The sequence below is a fragment of the Mauremys reevesii genome, linkage group 6 (assembly GCF_016161935.1).
Source record: "Mauremys reevesii isolate NIE-2019 linkage group 6, ASM1616193v1, whole genome shotgun sequence".
In the NCBI taxonomy this organism is placed as follows: domain Eukaryota; kingdom Metazoa; phylum Chordata; order Testudines; family Geoemydidae; genus Mauremys; species Mauremys reevesii.
The window spans coordinates 117,940,189-117,959,435 of record NC_052628.1 but is presented as its reverse complement, the minus strand read 5'-3'; the positions used below and the strand labels follow the sequence as shown (position 1 = coordinate 117,959,435).

At 52.2% G+C, this 19,247-nt stretch overlaps 2 protein-coding genes across 4 annotated transcripts in view; one reads left to right on the top strand and one right to left on the bottom strand.

The window, feature by feature from the left end:
• The window catches only part of LOC120407516 (ras-related protein Rab-17-like), a 45,672-nt gene that overhangs the window by 14,381 nt on the left and 12,044 nt on the right, over positions 1-19,247 (bottom strand). Inside the window, exons 5-6 of one of the 2 annotated variants that reach the window (XM_039543138.1) lie at positions 9,489-9,591; positions 6,267-8,006 (exon numbers count right to left, since the gene is read on the bottom strand). The gene's annotated coding sequence lies outside the window, so the exon portion shown is untranslated. Of the gene's footprint in view, positions 1-6,266; positions 8,007-9,488; positions 9,592-19,247 lie in introns of those variants that run through there. The other variant, XM_039543139.1, reaches the window with a different exon arrangement.
• LOC120407517 (prolactin-releasing peptide-like) lies at positions 1,714-18,331 on the top strand. Of its 2 annotated transcripts, none has more exons than XM_039543142.1 (3): positions 1,714-1,756; positions 15,592-15,752; positions 17,779-18,331. In XM_039543142.1, exons 1-3 carry the CDS (start codon positions 1,749-1,751, stop codon positions 17,940-17,942), a joined length of 333 nt encoding a protein of 110 aa, XP_039399076.1. In that variant the 5' UTR covers positions 1,714-1,748; the 3' UTR covers positions 17,943-18,331. The 2 variants fall into 2 exon arrangements, with proteins under 2 accessions (XP_039399076.1, XP_039399075.1); XM_039543141.1 differs by lacking the exon at positions 1,714-1,756 and adding an exon at positions 10,269-11,210.

The window sequence follows — 19,247 nt, the reverse complement described above, 5'->3', positions numbered from 1 at the left end:
GCTATCTCCAAGTTCGATGCCTATCCCATGCCTCGGATAGATGAGCTGTTGGCCCGCTTAGGGGAGGCCCGCTATATCACCACCCTTGATCTAAGCAAAGGGTACTGGCAGATCCCCCTGGAACCAGCCTCCAGGGAGAAGACTGCGTTCGCCACACCCACTGGCCTATACCAGTTTACCCGGATGCCCTTCGGCCTCCATGGGGCTCCGGCCACCTTTCAACGCCTAATGGACCGCCTCCTCCAGCCACATCAGGACTACGAGGCCGCCTATCTAGATGACGTGGTCATTTACAGTCCTCGGTGGGAGAACCACCTAGAAAGGGTCGCAGCCGTCCTGAGGTCCCTGCGGAAGGCCGGGTTAACAGCCAACCCTAAGAAATGTCGCATCGGCTGAGAAGAGACCACGTACCTGGGGTATACTATCGGGCATGGACAGGTAAAACCTCTTGTCGGCAAGGTCCAGGCCATCGCAACCTGCCCCCCGCCAGCCACGAAGCGCCAGGTGTGCCAGTTTCTGGGGCTGGCAGGGTATTACAGACGATTTATTCCTCAATTCGCGGCAATTGCCGCCCCCTTACCGGGGCTCCTGACAAAGGATAGCCCGCGGCAGGTGAAATGGACCCGCGAGTGCGACGAGGCCTTTCAGACACTCAAAACGAGTCTCTGCAGCAAGCCGGACTTGTATAGTCCTGATTTCCACCGGACATTTGTTTTACAGACAGACGCCTCGGAAGTGGGACTCGGGGCCGTCCTTTCCCAAGAAGTAGAGGGGGAAGAGCATCCGGTTCTTTACATCAGCCGGAAGCTGTTCCCCCGAGAGAAAAACTACGCAGTGGTCGAAAAGGAAGCCCTCGCTGTGAAGTGGGCCTGTGAAGCCCTGAGGTATTACATCCTGGGAGCCCCCTTCACCTTGGTCACCGACCATTCCGCCCTCCAATGGTTGGCTCGCATGAAGGACCATAATATGCGGCTGCAGCGGTGGTACTTGGCCCTGCAGCCCTATGCCTTCACTGTGCGTCATCGGGCCGGGAAGGACCATGCTAACGCGGACTTCCTCTCCCGAGCCCTGATCCAGATCCAGCAACCCGAGAGGGAGGAGCCAGAACAGCTGCCACAGTGGGCGGAGCCACTGCCACCTGTCCCCGCCCCCCCGGAAGTCAAGGGGCGGGACAGGAAGTATAAAAGCCCTGGCCCAGCACTCAGTTGCAGCCCGGCGGCTGGAGAGGACAGACGCTCCTGACCGAGCTCCTACTGGACCGAGCCTGCCCCAAGCCCCGTACCCTGAGGAGGACTGGCCGAGCCTGCCCCGAGCCCCGTACCCTGAGGAGGACTGGCCGAGCCTGCCCCGAGCCCCGTACCCTGAGGAGGACTGGCCGAGCCTGCCCCGAGCCCCGTACCCTGAGGAGAACTGGCCGAGCCTGCCCCGAGCCCCGTACCCTGAGGAGAACTGGCCGAGCCTGCCCCGAGCCCCGTACCCTGAGGAGAACTGGCCGAGCCTGCCCCGAGCCCCGTATCCTGAGGAGGACTGGCCGAGCCTGCCCCGAGCCCGGTACTCTGAGGAGAACTGGCCGAGCCTGCCCCGAGCCCGGTACTCTGAGGAGAACTGGCCGAGCCTGCCCCGAGCCCATTACCCCGAGGAGCTGCCCGAGCATCCCCCCGACCCGTGTCCTGAGGAGCAGCCCGACCTAGTCAGCCCTGAGCACGACGAGGAGCCCATGGTCTGGGACCCCGCTGCGGACACCCGCGATGAGCAGGTACCCATGGAGGGGGAGATGGGAAGTAGCCCGGGGGTAGCTGACCCCAGTCTGGCTACTGCAGATTTCGAGCCGATGTCGGTGTGTTGCGGTCAGGACCCCACCGACACAGCAGCAGACTAACTGGGTCTGGGACACAGTGGAGTGGGTGGGCCTGTGTCCCCCCATGCCACCGCCTCACGGGTGGCAGTCTCCCCCTCACATCAGAGCTCAGACCCAGAAGTCTGGACTCACCTATTGTTGCTGCTCAGCTCCTGCTTTAAGGACCTGAGCCCTGAACTATTATTGCTGCTCAGCTCCTGCTTAAAGATCTGAGCCCTGAACTATTGTTTGCTCAGCTCCTGCTTAAGTAGCTGAGCCCCTTGAACTACTGTTTATTGCCCCGCCCTGACTAGGGCTAGGGCTTCGTTGACTGTTTATTTCTGCTCAGCCCTGCCTGAGGGTCTGAGCCCTTGGACCTTCGGAGACTGAACTGCTGATTTAGGCCGTGTAGTGATTTAGGCCTGGCTCCCGGCCACACCCGAGAGGGCCGAGCCCCCACACCGGACTCTTACATGCCCCCAACCCTACCTGCGAAGCATCTGTCTGGAGCATTTAAACCACTCCCCCGCCCATGGAGTGTCCTCTTTTTTGACAGTTCCAATATGGTAACCCTACCCTATGGGCCAAGCCTCCACTCCTGACAGTTCAGGCTAACCTCCCTTGGCTGCTTGGCCTGCCTGCCGAGACAGAGGACTCAGGGATTTCCATCAGGCTGCTCGGTTGCAAATGCAGCCCCCCAAAGAAGTGAAGAATGGAAGTGAAAGAGCAAAGCTGGACCATCCGCTGAGCTGCTGCAATCAAGTGAGCAGAGCCTGGGAGAGAAGAGGGAAAGCTCGAAGGTGGCTAGTGGCTGTAGGGAGCCAGGGGAGGAGAAATAAATAGTTAATGAGGAATCCTACGGGCTTTGTCTTGTGTGGTGAAGGGTTTCAAATGGGTCTAGTTATGATCATGTTACACTTGAAAATAGCTCGGGATGGCTGAAGGGCAGGTCTATAAAGGTAAGAGGTCACTCTAGGAGCTTCAAGTCTCAGATTCTGTCCCTACTGCCTGCTTGGATCAGCTGATCTCAACCCAACACGTCCCTCAGGTGGGAGCAGGGGCGAGCTCTTTTTCCGGAGTAGCCGCCAGAATAGGGACAGGATACATGTGGCCAAGGAACTAGAGAGGCCTGGGGGTCAATTGCAGAGTTGCCTGTTAATGCAGCTCTTCTGGGGGAGCACGGTAGGGGACTGTGCACACAGGAGCCCCATTTCAAATGGTAGGGGGGGGAGGGTAATTTAACCATGATTCCAGGGGCTACTTGCGCACCTGAAAACTCCAGTGTTTTGGCAGGGAAGTTAGCAATGAGCTGGCAGGAGCCCTGTATCTAATTCCTTATAAAAGAAAGAAAATTAAATCGATATTAGACCCACTGAGCTCTAATACTAACGTGGTCTGACATCTTGTGGAAAATCACTGTAGGGACACTGGTTAAAATGTGACTGTATATCCCTACTTTGTTACTAACTCTGTCGGGAGAGACCCTGCCAGGAGTCCTGGGTTCGATCCCAGCTCTAGGAGGGGACTGGGGTCTAGTGGGTTACAGTGGGGGGCAGATACAGCTCGGTTAGTTATAAGAACATCAGAATGGTCCGAGTGGTCAGATCAAAGGTCCACATAGTCCAGTATCCTGTCTTCAAACAGTACCAATAAGTCTCTGTTTCCTGGCCTGGGCGTTGAGGCTGCATTAGGGGAGGGAGCTTCCCTCTGGGGTTTAAAGCTGGTACCTGCCTCTTCTGATCCCTCCTCACCAAAAGCTTCTGGCCCCTTCATTGCTGTGTCTCTGCCGCTGGGGATGGAGCAGCCCAAGCAGCAGGGCCGGTGCAAGGAGATTTTGCGCCATAGGCAAAACTTCCACCTTGCAGCCCCCTCCCCCCACAACAGGAGCAGAGGGGCCCTGAGGGCAGACATGGGGCTGCAGGGGCAGAACTGAGGGAGGGGCTGGGGCAGAAGTGATGGGAGGGTTGAGGAGGAGAATTAACAGCCGGGCTGGGGACAGGCAGATGTGGGGGTGGCAGGAACACAGAATGAATTAGGATTTGGGGTTTGGGGGAGAAGCTGGAGGCTCCCCAGGAGCAGGGAGCCTGGGAGAGGGAGACCCAGAAACTGCAGTGTGTGACCTACAAGTCATGAGAGAAGGGAGGCTCTAGTGGGAAGCGGTTAGAGGGTGTGGAGGGTCAAGTACAGGGTAGGTTTACCCAAACCGGGGGAAAGAAATGAAAGAATAAAAGAGAAAAAATAAAGTAAAACCAGTGAAAGGGTAGAAGCCTGGAGAAAGTGGCGGGAAACTCAACTGAAGAGTGAAAGCCAAATGGTGCTGTGAGGGGAAATGCTCTGGGGCAGGCGGCAAGAGCGGAAGGGATCTCAAGCTGCAGTGGGGATTCAGGATCCAGATGCCCAGCAACTTTAATAGCTCTTAGGCATGGATGTCAGTCACGTCCATACTGACTGTTACCGGACCAGAATAGCCATGGTTGTTATGAAAGGAAAGGAATTGCTCCTTGGAAATTGATACTCTCACCACTGGAGCCTATTTAGTTGCACTTAGTATTGGGCAAATAACTGACTTTTTGCTTCACTGGCAGTTTTGCACACACACACAAAAATCAGCAAACCAAACAGAAAAATCATTATTGCAGACGGCAGGACTGGCCTCGCTGGCAGGAGCAATTTTAACTATTTCGACCCACTTTGATGCTAAGTAGGACCTGCTGTTTAGGTTTCTAACATGTCGCCATTTCTTATTAATTGCCCAAACATCTTCTCATTGTCTCTCTTGCTGAAGACAGATTTCCAAAGGCGGTCAATATCCCAGCCATGTCATTTTGTCCCTCCGCTACATACACGAACAGGCCTCCTTCTCCAGCATGTTTTCCGCTTGTTGGATAGAGACATTCACTTACTCAGCCAGTAGGTCTAACAGATCCTGATAACGGCAAAACACGCAGTGATTTCGTCACACTTGCCTCCAGTGCCGGACAATGCAGCTTCAGCTTCCGTTGGTTTCGCAAATGTATTGATCCCTTTTTGTTAAGCTTTTCTTAGACATTTCTCATTACCAGGTAGGGTGACCTGACGGCAAGTGTGAAAAATTGGGACGGGGGTAAGCGGTAATAGGTGCCTATATAAGACAAAGCCCGAAATATCGGGACTGTCCCTATAATATCAGGACATCTGGTCACCCTATTTCCATGTTAACTCCCCTCCCAGGTTTGGGGTTAGTTCAAATCAGTTGCTTCTAGCTTTGTAGCTACTTTATCTTTTATTGGCCTCACAAAGGTGGTTACTCTGTAGCACTAAGCATCACTACTCTGCCATACCTTAGACACGCAGCATTCTGCTAAAGATTAAGCTGTTCAATGCTATCAGAACAGATTCTTAAAAGTCCCAGCAGGCTCTGTCTCAGGGCTAAATGAGCTTCCTCCCCTGGACCAGCTGTTCTTACGGCATGTTACTCTCTTGGCTTTTGTCAGCCCAGGCTGATTTGCGGAGGAGGAAGGGGGGATACGCTGTTCACGGTGATGGGGTGTATGGGCCCCTCACTGATCCAGTATTGGACTAGGGTGCCCTGCCCCTCAACAGGTGCAGGGCCTGCTCCCAGCGGAGGAAGAATTTAAAGGACACCGGTAGCCGAGGAAGGGGGAATGAACTGCATGTGGCACCAGGCTACAAGGCTGGTGCTGAGAGCTTTGCCAGGAGCAGCAACAGCTTTGTGAGGGTTTCTCCAGCAGCAGGGACGGGATTCCTCCCCACCCCACCCCTTTGGGAGATGAAAGCCTGAGAGAGATGGACTGACTGAACTGGACACAGAGACAGAGGGCAATCTGCTAAGCCAGCGACCGTGCCCCAGACTGAGGAGCTCCAGATGGGTAGGAGGTGACAAAATTTGGGGCTGGTCAGTACCTGAACTGGACACTTTGAGAGCCCCTCAGGGAGCTGAGCTGACCCCAATGGAGTGGACGGGCCTGGGCCTAGGTTTGGGATGTAGGAACTGTACAGGCTTGTCGGCAGTAAAGAAATTGACACTGATACAAACTCCTAACATAGAAGCACCAAGTGGGATTTACACCATTGTAGCTTAATTCAGCAACCACATGCAGATACGTACCAGTGTGCACCTTGTGGAATGCGTCTGCACAACATACACTCCTGATGAGGTCCAGCTCCTTACATGGGAAATAATGGCCCACGTGGGGGAAAGATTAGCGTATTTCCAAGCTATCTGATTTGTCCAAATGAAGAAAATATTAGAATCCCAAGATAAAATAGGCGCCCTCATGAGTCATGAAAATCCCTTTCTTGATTTGATACAAATTAACATAATGGGTTATGGGGAGGGGAGCTGACGTGAAAATGCCCTGGCTTTGTCCAGGGCTGGCTTTGTCTGTGACATCAGCACTAAGGCAAGGCATAAAACAGGCAAACGGGCTCTTTGGCTCACAGAGTCCAATCATTGGAGGAAGGAAGCAGCATCGCACTCCAGAACTCCTGCTTGACACACAGTAAGTACTTTAGCATGTCTGTGTGCCAGCCACACACTCGCAGCCAGAGGTAAACTGGAAGGGGTTGGAACTGCACCTTATTTGAATCCACTGGTTTTTCCTCCACTCTTTGTTTGCTTGTGTGATGCGTTATCTTGGGGACGCAGCCAGGTGTTTTCATGCAGTGACCCTTGTGTGCTGTGGCAATGTGCTTGTTCGCATGTTTGAAGTTTTTGGTATGAGTTTTTCTGCACATGAATGTCTGTGTACTATCCATCCATGTGAGCAGTGTTACACGTTCAGCAAACAGTATTTCCCATAAAGTGCTCTTTGCTGAAAGTACATGAAGCCTGCAACGAAAGGCAAGTGTCCATACACAGTGCGAGCCTTTGAGCTTATATCCAAATGGCTTCTAATTCTGTTTTCCCGTGACTGAACTATAACCGCTACTACAATGTTGTTTGCATGGCAAAACAGGTATTTTCTGTCGATTGAGTTCAGAGCCTTAGAATTTTCAAAAGGCCTGCAAAGGAAAACTGACTTTGTCTGAGTCTGCTGCCGATGCTAAGAACATCTGAAACAATACCTCTCATCCCTTGTAGGTTGTACATGCTCGGTTAGCTCCTGAATTCCAGGCGGTTGAAGAAAACAACACTGGACATGTTAGGCATCTAGCCTGTGCATTTATACTCAGATATTAACCTCATCGTTTAAGACCCATGAAACCTCTAGTAAAACCCAATTGGAATAAAAAGTGGGGAAGCCAGAAAAGAGTAAAATTATGTGTTCAGTTTCTGATCGTATTATCACCCGCAAGGATGGTGATTGTGCATGAAGTTAGGCACCCGCAGCTGGGTGCGCTCGGTGTTAAAAACTGTGCCCTGTGTGTCTTAGGTCACACCTGCTTCCTTCGCTGACCCAGTTTTTGCATGAAGTTCCCACTGCAGATTGAGCCAGCTCTGGAAAAGCAAGGTGGAATCTCTTCTGTCTGTTGTATCAGCAGCAGAATTGCCAAATTCTGGACGTCCTGATGGCAGAATCTTTATTGCTGATGTAAAAAGCCCTTTGATTTTCAGAGCCTGGCTTGGATGTTCAGGTCTCGCACTTTTCAGGGGGAAATGGCCTTTTGATTGAACTGAGCACTCTGCTCAAGCTAGAACAGCCACAGGTGCCATCACTGTCATTGAGAGGTCAACTACATGACACTTGAGCCTCCCAGGAGCCGTAGGAACTAGAAATGGGCTGGGTGGGAATGCTGTTCTTCCACTGATACTCAGAGTTACCACCTAAACATCTGCACATTAACTGGTGTCCCCGGGCCATGTCCTGCAGCAGTGGGGTGTGGACTGCCCAAAAGTCTGTCTTTGTCCAAATGGGGCAATGGACAAATGCAGCAGAACCTGCAGCCAGATCCCACTCTCATTCCTAGTGCATCGGCTCCAGTGACCGTCTTTTAAATGTCCACACTCCACTTGAATGGTGAGGGCGATGCAGTGAGAGTGTGCCAGTTGCACGGGGAAGCACTGGTGAGGAGTTTTGACTCCCATGCCCGGTATGTTCGGCTGCATGGTTGCCATCAATTTAAACGAGAATGTAAGAAGCACGGTGGAAATTGTGCCATAAGGGGTGTGAAGAAGCCTCAGTGCTCAGAGTCCGTCTCTCCCAAGGTTCCAGAATGCATCTGTTATCTGTAGCACAGAATTTCACATTTTAAAATGGAATGCACCCAGCGGCGGGTGCATAACTTCATGTACAATTATCGCCGCATGCAGGAGAGAAACCGTGAGGGCTAAAAAGGAGGCGATCAATGGTGATACAGCCCAGGGGAAAAGAACAGGTGTGGATGGACAGAAGGTTCTCTAACGATTAGCACATTTCCTTCCGTTGGATATTTGCTGCTATAAGGTTCAAACTCAGCAGCCTGCTGGCAGCGCTATAACTGCAATCAGCTGGCCTTTCTGGTAAGAGATTGCCAAACAGAGTCACTTCGTTTCTACCTGGAGTCCCAGGGTGATTCCCAGCAAGGGGAAGGGCTATGTGACTTTGTCAGAGTAAATGACGCTGACAAATTGAAACCACACACCAGCTCGGTGGTGGGAGGCATCGGAGTAAACGCAAATCGAGCCTAGGACCGCCATCCACTGACGGCTCGGCCAGTTACAGGTGTGAGAGTCAGGGCTTGTGTGGCTCTGTCATGGGACTCATCCTGCTCTCCCAAAGGGGTGCTCCTGCAGTTCATAGGAATTAATGGTGTAGCCAGTGCTAGGTTGCTGGAACCATCAACCTAGCTACCACCTCTCAGGGAGGTGGATTAACTACACCGATGGGAGAATCTCTCACAACTGTGCTGCTGTAGCATTTCAAGTGCAGACAAGTCCTAAAGCACCTGACTTCCAGCCCTTCACTAAGGCACCTGAAACCCTTCTTAGGATGCCCGCTAAGGGCCTGCTGACATCCCTGGAAAGACTCCCAGTGGGCTTTGAGCTGGGCCCGAGAGCTCCAGTGTCTGCAGTGTCAGACGTAGGGGTGCAGGAGGAGTCAGTCTGACAGTTGTCTTTGGTGTCACTGGGAACTGCGTGGCTCCTTCCCCAGGCACAGCTTTCAGTAGGTAGCCGTCCCCACCGAACACCTTCATGGCATCATCCAATTACATGGATTTCCTAGCATGATTCAGACCAATAGTTTGCGGGTGTACAGCCCCGCCCACCCCCCAAGGATCTCAGCCTGCTTAACAAACATTCATTAGGCCTCAGAACCTGCTGCCAGGAAGTATTGTGATGCCTGTTTGACAGACAGGAAAGTGAGGACTAAAGAGAGTAAGGGCCTGGCAAGGGTCAGCGATAGAACCAGAACCAGAAATCTACCAGTTCTGGGCCCCAGCCCAATGGTCTCACCACTAGCCAATCCAGCTTCAAGTTCTGCTGGCCTTAGTCATGCACGTGGGCTCATTGGGCCAGAGCTTGGATCCCCTACAGCTTCCCCTATATTTTTCTAACCATTGCTTCATTAAATGACAGCCGGCCTTCCCCCCGCACCCCTCAGCACGAGTTTCCTTTTTATTCACACCAATAAGAAATGTCTTCCAAAACGCCCTCTCTGATGTGCTAGGGAAAGAATTAACAAGGTAGTAGGACTTCGCACTGAGACTGTAGGTTACAATGAACACTTACACTTGTGTTGACTCCTCACGCATGACTCCTTGGTCATTTATTTCCTAGGCTGAAGACATCTGTCTATTTCTGAACCACTTCAGTGTTTTAAGCAGGTCAGTAACTTGGATAGAAAATAACAATGAACAGAAGTAATAGACCAAGAAGCTTTTCAAAGCAATTCTTTTCTTACAATGTCTTATGGTCATTCACCAAGGAGTATACAAAAAGGAAGAGCAATCAGAGCTAGTCGGGAATGGTTTTTACTCAGTGTTTCTCATCAGAACATGCTGATTTATCAAAAACCAAAATTTCTCATGCAAAAGGGTCAGTTTTGATTAATTTCTTTACTTGACATTTTTTGAAAATGTTCAGAATGTTTCATTTTAGCATTTTTTGAAATGAAAAGTTCTGATTCCTAAACAACTTTTCATTTCAAAATTTCAGCTAGCGATAGTTAAAGAAATTAAGAGTCAAAACTGAAATAAAACACTTTGAAATGATCAAAATGAAACATTTTGATTGACCCAAACTGATTTTTTATTAAAATTTTCAGTTTAGGAAATTTTTGAGATTTTGACTTCTCATCCCGAGTCAGGATGGGGAAAAAATTTTGTTCCCATTTCCAGTAACCATGGCCAGAGGGGCAGGAGTTCACCCCTTGCTCCTAGAGAGGAAGGCAGAAAAATAAACAGCGGAGGGGGTAGGGAGGATGACAGGAGTATTTCATTTATAGGCAAAGCACTTTGTTGGTGCTTCATAAATATTACAGGAGTTGGGTGGGTGAGGTTGCAGGGCCTGCAATGTGCAGGAGGTCAGACTAGATGATCCTTTTGGCCTTAAAGTCTATGAGTCTACACACACTGGGAATTGACAGTCTGCTTAGGACAGTATAGTGGCTGCGGTTGTTCCTTGACTTCAAGCTTTTCCAGGTAGCACATCAGGAGATGGACGGAGGGGGAGAGTTGTTCTATGATCCTTAAGATCTTGACATGCCTCTAACTGTGCTCAGAGGAGGTGTCTTGGATTCTTTATGTGCCCACGGCCCTCAATCAGATCACAGCCCCTTTGTGGCAAACACACGGTAAAAGACAGACCAGGCCCCGATGAACTCGGTCTGAGGTCCTGACCCTGGCCACGCAATGCAGGGTTCTGGTCACACACAGCCGCTTGCAGGGTAAGGGCCCAACTTACGACAAGACACACCAGAGAAAGTCAAAAGCAATCGAACAAGCGTAGCAAACAATGTGAGGGAATGAGGTGATGGAACAATAGATAAGGTGACCGAAGGGTGCACAGCTGATGAATGTGCACTGTAGATGGGTCTGAGTCTTCTTACAAGTCCAAATAAATTTTGAGATGCAAACAAATGCACAAAATACTCTGTCAAGTATCAGAGGGGTAGCCGTGTTAGTCTGGTTCTGTAAAAGCAGCAAAGAATCCTGTGGCACCTTATAGACTAATAGACGTTTTGCAGCATGAGCTTTTGTGGGTGAATACCCACTTCTACTCTGTGCGATCCCCACTGTCCATTAATGAGCCATTAGCAGTTGTCACCACCAGTGGCTTCGTGACACACAAGTAGGCCTTGAGGAGAACGAGGCCTGGGGTGGCAGTTGTGAGGGCTAGTTGGGACAGGAACTCTCTGCACCTGGGAAGCATGGGAGAAGTGGACAGACAGGCCGACAAGGGCGGCATCGTCGGCAGAGTGGAGGCAGTAGGCCCAGACAAAAAGAAGCGCAGGTAAGGAGCCGAGCCATGAACGACATTAACAGTGAGAACAAGACGTTTAACCGACTGCAGGGAAGCAGGGTGACGTGGTCATAGCCATGGGCGCTGACTTACATGGGGCTCTGGGGCTTTAGCCCCATGAATAAATCCCAGGCAGGGGCTCTGCCCCACCAATGTCCGCCGCCGCCGCCAGGGCTGGAGAGCTTCCCCCCTCCCCTCCCCGCCGGGCCCCAGAGAGCTTAACTGCCTGAACGCAGGCAGCTGCATCTGCCTGTCTCAGTCTCTTCCTTGCCGCTCAGCAGTCAGCAGTGAGTGCAAGCTGCTGCTGACTGTACCATCTCCGAGTGAGGGGGAGGGGGAGGGGGGCCCACCGTGCTGGTGGCAGCCCTCTGCTCTGCCCCACCCTGGAGGCTGGAGGCTTAAACGCAGGCATGTCTCTCTCCCTTGCCTTGCCTGTTGCCTCTGCTGCTGTTGCTTGCTGGAGCACTGGCCGGGGGAGGGGAGGGGGCTGTGCCATGCTTGGCAGCCCTCCCCTCCCCTCCTACCTGTAGGAGATGCAAAGGGCACTTCCGGCCAGGACTCGGAGACTGACCTCACCCACCTGAGCAGGTCCTGGGCTTCCGTGAGTGTTTGACCCTATGATTCCCTCCCAGCCCCCACTCCTGCCCAACGCTGGGGAAGGGGCAGCCCCATGCCATCCCCTCCCACCGTCCCCCCCACCCACTGAAGCTACGGTGAGGGGCTGCAGGCTGCAGCAGGGGTCAGGGAGGCAGGAAGCCATATGTGAAGGCAGTGCCCCTCCCCTCCAGCATCCACCCACCACAGGGCAGATGGGGGAGGGGGATTCATAGACCTACCTGAGCAGCTGGGCTTAGGTGAATTTTATGACACCCTGCTCCCCTGCCCCATAGCCATCACCGTACAGACCCCACTTCTGCCCCATGCTGGGCAAGGGGCAGCCCCATCCACAGTGAAGTTATGGTGAGGGGCAGCAACATGGAAGGCTACCTGTGATGGCAACCCCCACCCCCTAGTACCCATCACAGGGGAGGTGAGTGGGCTTTCTGGACCTGAGGGGCCCTAGGAAGGAACATATGCAGTGACTGTGGTGCAGAGTGAGTGTGCTGTGGGGGGCAGGGGGGAGAGGAGGGGTCCCTCCCCTGGAGCTTGCTGCTGCCAGTGGTGGTGATGGGGAGTCCTCTCTGGCCCTAGCCCTGGGGCAGCCTGTCTGCACCCCAAGTTCCTCATCCTCAGCCCTGCCTCACCCCAAAGCCTGCACCCCCAGCACCGAGCACGCTCCTGCACTGTGAACCCCTCATCCCCAGCCCCACCCCAGAACCCTCACCTGAGGGGAAAAACATGCAACTTAAATTTGGTGGTCAGTTTGGAGTATCATTGTATTTAGCACAATATTTGATTATTTTACACCCTTCAAAGTATGTAACTGGTCATATACAGGTGTTTTCTCTGAGTACTGTCTGTGTGCCTCAGTTTCCCCAATGCATTTCTTAAGGCTCTAGATGGTGGGATAAGGGGGTGTGATTGTTGTAAAGCCCTAGAGGGCCAGTGTGATGCCGTTTGCACAGAGAATGGCCGACACCCTGTCTCCAGGCAACTGATGGCCTGGGCCACCCCCCTGCAAGGTGCCAACTGAAGGTGTTGGAGAACAAAGAGATCAGGTGGCCTCCTAATGCCTGGAAAAGAGACAAAGGCCGGAGGAGGGAGTGTCAGTGCCTGTGCGGACTTCCGGGAAGCGCATGGTGTGGAAGGGGATGCTGGGATGCTTTGGAACAACTCCATACAAAGCCAGTCAGGACTCTGGGGGAGCCTCCTCTCTGAGCATACTGTCTCCAGAGCAAGAAGCTTACACCTTCCTGGGTCTGACCTCGGAGCATTCAGCATGCCCTTCCACACCATGCACCTTCCGCAGCGAGTGTGCCCAGGCAGGTCCTGGGGCAACCAGAGGTCCCTGCACCCCAACTCCACAGTCAGACGTGACTCTCAGCCAGACAGTAAAACAGAAGGTTTATTAGATGACAGGAACACAGTCTAAAACAGAGCTTGTAGGTACAGAAAACAGGACCCCTCAGTCAGGTCCATCTTGGGGGGGTGGGGAGCCCAGACCCAAGTTCTGGGCCTCTCCCGATTTCCCCAGCCAGCTCCAAACTGACACTCCCTCATCTGGCCTTTGTGTCTCTTCCAGACAAGGAGGCCACCTGATCTCTTTGTCCCCAACACCGTCAGTTGGCACTTTGCAGGGGAAACTGAGGCACCCACACAGTATTCAGAGAAAACATTAAGAACATTCCCACTTTGTCACAACAGGTGCAACAAAATTTAATACTGTATATTAAAGCAGGCAAGTGCTGCTTCTGACTTTCCACTTTTAATTGACCCTTGTAATCTTGTAGTGCTGACGCATTGTAGCTTCATTTTATATCAGCTTACAGGGTGAGAGCGGGGGGGGGGGGGGACACCACCATTTTGGGCCCCACCAAAAATTATACGAACCTGCCGCCTATGGTCATAGCTACAAGGTCAGAAGACAAGCCCAGCCGTCAGACAGGAGGGAGGGGCTTGACCTGGCTGTCGGGGAGGCCTGGAAAGGAGGTTGCAGGATCGAGGCCAGAGATGACGAGGGCTCAGAGAGTTTTTATGGTCCTTGGTGCCTTCAAAATATGTAGCTTTTGGTGCAGGGCTCAATCATCTCCAGGGCAGAGTACTCTCAAAACTCTGGGCCCAGGACATTCACTCGCACCAACACCCCTGATGGAGGTAGCAAAGGTGATGGATCTCCCCAGTGGCTGCACTGCCAGGACTTCCAAAGCCAGCAGCTACTCGGCGGCTTTACGGATGGATGGGCAGCAGAAACGTATTAGCCCTGGCTGTGTTACATCTCTGCCATGAGCAATGCAAATGGCTGGGACAATGCTGGCCTGCCCACTGCCCCCTTTGCCCCCCCCCACCCCCCGCCTCTACCCCAGCCAGCTCCTTGGACCCATGTCACAGATGCAGTTACCAGCTCAAGGCATCGGTGCCTGTGTCACTCTGGTGGTACGGCTTGCAGCCCTTTCACTGCCCTTTGCTGCCCTAGAGTGTTGCTGCGGCCGAAGCGCCCCCTTGTGGCCAGGGATGCCTCTGCAGTGTGTTGCCTCTAGCAGCCCCTTATGGGCCCCTTAAGCACTCCAGAGAGTCTTGTACCCAAAGCCGCCAGGTCTCAGCCCTCTGGCTCCTTTGCTTGCCCTCCTGCTCCTTCCTCCCTCTCAGCCAGCCACACACCTGCCGCATCCTGCTGCCTCTTATATTAAATCACCTGCATCCGCTCAGGTGAGGCTCCTCTTGTACTCCGGCCTGGCTTAGCCCAGACTCCAGAACCCAGGCAAGCCGCCCTGTTACATGCCCACAGAGGAGACGCTCAGGTGTGCACCTGTGTGTGGTTTCACAGGTAAGTTTAGGTCTCAGGTTTAGTTGCAGCTCCAAAAAGGCAACTACTCACTCACTGCTTAGAGTGATGCCAACTCTCGAGATGTTTTATCCAGTTTTCGGAATCCAGAGATCGCACGAGAGTCTTGGCTTTCATCAAAAATGGTTTTTCGATCTACTGGCTGAGGAGAAAAGCTTGAAAATATAACCCAAGTGCACTGTAGCAGCTCAGAAACCAGACTGACAAATAAAAAGAAACATGTGTGTGTGTGTATATATATATATATATATATATATATATATATATATATTATGATCATAATCTCATGATTGGGGGGACCTGACTCATGACTTTTGAATGACTAAGGTGTGGTTGACAATGCTGATCATGCATCCGTTCCCACTGGTGCTTGGCAAAACACTTTCAGGGGAACCTTTTTTCCATTGGAAAATGCAGTTTTGTCAAAGTCCAACTATTTTGCGGGAATGTGTCAATTCTGACAACATTTTAGATGCATAAAGAACCAAAATGAACCGTTTTGACTTTCTGGTTTTGTTTCGATAATGTTGAAGTGGTTCATATTGATAGAGTCAAAACACAGCGTTTTGAATCTCCTCATTTTCATTTGTTTCGTTTTGACTTTTATATTAAACCGTTAATTGTAATGTATTTAAGATTGATGGTTTAATAGTGTGTATTGCTTTGACATTAACTAAACAAAACATTTTAATGGTTCCAAATTTAAAAAAATCTTGGAATTTTTTATTTTTGGGCAATTTCAGCTTTTCAGTCCAATTTGGAACAAAACCCGTTTCAAAACGTTGGCACTTCCATGTTTCCTCCAGTTTCCTGGGAACAGCTGTAATTCCTGTTATTCGGTGAGTGTCTCTCCAGAGAGGGTATTGATTTGCTCACCCCACCCCACCCAAGATGAGGTCTCATTAACTCTCCTGGTCTCTGTTTCTGCAGGCTGGACTCACACCTTGCTAAATTCCGGCACCAGCCACAAGCCTTGGGGGAGCTGAAGGGAATGAAACTGCTGGCTGCCTGCTTCATGTACCTGCTGCTCATCTGTCTGGCCCTGCCCAAAGCCGAATGCCGACTCCACGAGCGATCCATGGAAATCAGGAGTAAGTCCCTGTAACTGCAGCAGCCAGGCCAGCTCCTCAGCTGGTGCAGACTGGCGCAGAGCCACCCCAAATGGCTCTGCTGCCCCCCCCCCCCCGGTATCTCTGCCCTCCCCCGATAATTGGACCCAGCACAGAAGAGCCGAGGAGGTCGGTGACGGTATCAGTGGGTGGCATGGCAGGGTCAGTGTTTAATAGAGAGGCTTCTCCTGTCTCTCTCCCATGGTAGCCTATGTTCAGAGCCTGGTTTAGTCACAGGGTGGAGAGTCTCCAGAGCGCCCAGGCGTTGAACAGGGTGTAGTGCAGAGGTGCAGGAGCAGCGCTGTGCGCGTATGAAGTCTGCCCGCACTCAGAGCACCTCAAGCCACTCTGCCTCCTCCCTGTATCTCCCCGTGCACACTGACCGCAGCCGGGCATGGGCCTGGCATGGCAGGAGCAGGGTCTCCTTGCACGCACGCACACACCTGTGTAAGGACTTGTCCCAACCTGACCCCAAACACGTGGAGTTGTTCAAATGCAGCAAAAGTTTTTGAAAAGGCCTCTGGGTTAAGGCTGTCATTGCTAGTTACTGTGTGCTCGGGCCTGTGTAGCAGCGCCCTCTGCCGGTGAACGTGCAACATTGCGGGTCACTGCAAGGCTAGAGGCTGCAGCGTGAGATGGCTGAGCTTTCTGTCCTTTCATTATCTAGGCTTTGATCTTGTCCTTCCAGAATCCCCCTCTTGCTCCTCCCTCACCCAGCCACTCTGCTCTGGCTCAGTCCAGGAGCTGGACTGCAAAACGGTCCTTTAGAGACTTCAGACACTCTAAAACAATTCCTTACATCTTTTCACCCCCTTCCTCCCGCCCACCCCGAAGGCCGTTCTCCCCAGCAAGGCCTACAAAGGGCCAACAGACGGAGTTTCCTGGCCCAGCCGCGTTGCAGATTCCATGAGCCAGGAAAAGTCTAGAGGAACTTTCCAGACAGCAGAACTCAAAAACTTGCAGTTTTTAATCAGCCTGTCCAGCAAATCTCTTCCTACAACGTGTGTCACGGCAGCACCCGGTGGCACCCGACGCGATCAGGCCGCTCTGTGCTAAGCGCCAGGCACACCCCTGGCAGTAACAGCCCTTCCTGAATGAGTTTGCAATATAAACACACCAGACACAGGGGCGGTGACTTTCTCGAGGTGACAGGCAGGGTTAGAACCCAGCTCTCCTGACTCCCCAGCCCACCTGAATTAGCTTGGGCAATGGAGTTGCCTGGTGCTCTGGTGGTGGGGCAGCCTATACACACACCGGGCTGTCGGCAGTCTCAGGATGACAGGGCCCCACGTGCTCATAGCACAAAGCCCATGTTCTAACTGCCGCGAGGACGCACAGGTCGCATGTCAGCAAGTGAGTCACTGCAGAGCCAGAGAACTAAGCACATGGGCCAGATCCTCAGCGGCTGTGAATCAGCAGAGCCCCACTGATTTCAAAGGATCTGCTCCAAGCCAAGAATGTGGCCCTTGGTTCCCGTCACCCCAGCAGGGCCCTGTTTGCGCTGCGTGGCTCAGGGTGCCTGCTGTTGGTTTTTAGCGGTGGTTGTGAAAGGGGCTGGACGGCAGTCCCTGGAGAATCGAGTCCTGTGCTTCTCCATAGGCCTGGCACAACGGGAACCAGACAGGGGAAGAGGGTTGCACCCCATTCCCAGTGCCCTGAGTCACCCAGTCCTCTGTATGGCTACCCCCTTCCCTCCTGCATTACTGTGCAAAAGACATTGTCATTTTAAAATAAGCGAAGGCCACGCCACCTGCTCACCACCGGCAATGACAAGGCAGGTGCAACCACTGGCAAGTGTATGTTACAGGTTGGGGCCTGAGCCTGAGCCACAGAGGATATGAGCGATCACAGCCTAGAGCTTGGGAGCTTTAACTCCAGCTGGACCAGTCCATGGTTTTAGCTCGGGAAGTCCCTCCTTCTCCATCCCAAGCAGGTGGCTGTGACACATGCTCAGGAGAATTAGTCCTCAGCCTCACGTTCTAAAGACTTCCTGGCCTTTGCCTTCTAGACCCTGATATCGACCCTTCCTGGTACACGGGGTGTGGAATCAGACCCGTGGGATGGTTTGGCCGAAGGAGAGCTGTCGTGGAGAGCTCCCGGAAGTCGGGCTATGGACACAGGCAAGCTTGCTTCCCTCTAGAACAAAGCAGTGAATCCCTTCAAGATGAATGAAATGGCCAAGACAAAGAATGAATTTGAATGATGATAAGAAAAGACCCTTCTCCTCTCTCCCTTCCACATCCCAGCCTCTCTTCTAGGCACATGAAAATGTTTGGTTTCATTTCAATGTAAAGTATCTTTGTGGCTATAAATGATAGAAACCAAAGAGCAGTTGCTAACTCCAGTATTTTTGCAGACAATTTCCCTCTTGTCTGTTTTTTCTTTTTCTCTCCCCTGTTCCCCATTTGTCCCCATCTCTGGCTTTTGCTCTTAAATCTAACATGATTTGTGCCAGAAAATTGCTGGGGGAAAGAAATACAAATTCCCATGTTAATTATCTTCCTAGAACATGGGCTCTTTTATACAAACCAAAAAAATAATTAAAAAAATTGAGAAACCGAGCCCGGCACGTGTCTGCTGTGACTTGAAACGTATCAGACTTGTCTCAACTCTCCTGGGCCGTAGGATCTTTAGAACCGAGTGGCGTCACTTTCCCCTGAGATTGAGTCTCTCTTCCTGAACAATTTCTCTTCCACACAATAAAGTCTTTTGACGTGATCACCGGGCAGAGGAGCCAGCGTTTTAGTCTGGATTCTGAATCCATCTGAAAGCAGGTGGAATATAACTGGCCCTACTCCCCTGACCAATGTGTCATGCCAGCAGGAGTAATACGCTGGCGAATCAAGATGACCATTTCAGCAGGCCCCACACAGCTGGCTTTGCAGCAGTCCAGATGGCAGCCATCTTGCCATTGTGCATCTGTGCAGTTCCACCCACCTCCTAGGACAACAAACACTTATTGCTCTGCTGAGGCCTGAGCTGGCGTCTCTAATTCCCAGCTCTGTTAGTCACTCACTGCGGGCCACCCCTGCCGCTCTGCATGAGATTTGCCTATTAGTCAGGTCAGACCAGATGATCTAATGGTCCCTTCTGGCTTAAAAGTCTAGAAGATGCTGAATTAGGGTGACCAGACAGCAAGTGTGAACAATCGGGACGGGGATGGGGGTAATAGGAGCCTATATAAGAAAAAGCCCCAAATATCGGGACTGTCCCTATAAAATCGGGACATCTGGTCACCCTCTGCTGAATCCACGTAGGCCTGACTTCCCCCTTCCACCAAACTGCCATGTCCAATGTCCCTGCTCTCCTTTTAAACACTGCATGCCTGCTGCCCCGCACTGAGCTGGCTGGGCTGAGCTCCCCGCTGCTATCCTGCCGTCCGCGGCCCACCGGCAGCCAGCCCGGAGTGCCAGGCTGCGCTACGGTACTTGAGAAACACTGCGGAGTAGGCCAGATCCGCTGCGGGTGAAACTCGGC

What these genes read in the sequence shown, in the direction of transcription:
- LOC120407517 (XM_039543141.1), top strand. Translation starts at nt 11,128, where the DNA reads ATGGGAGAAGTGGACAGACAGGCCGACAAGGGCGGCATCGTCGGCAGA. An exon ending in CCAGACAAAAAGAAGCGCAG is followed by an intron (nt 11,211 to 15,591) that starts GTAAGGAGCCGA and finishes CTGTTTCTGCAG; the next exon opens with GCTGGACTCACACCTTGCTA. An exon ending in GCGATCCATGGAAATCAGGA is followed by an intron (nt 15,753 to 17,778) that starts GTAAGTCCCTGT and finishes TTTGCCTTCTAG; the next exon opens with ACCCTGATATCGACCCTTCC.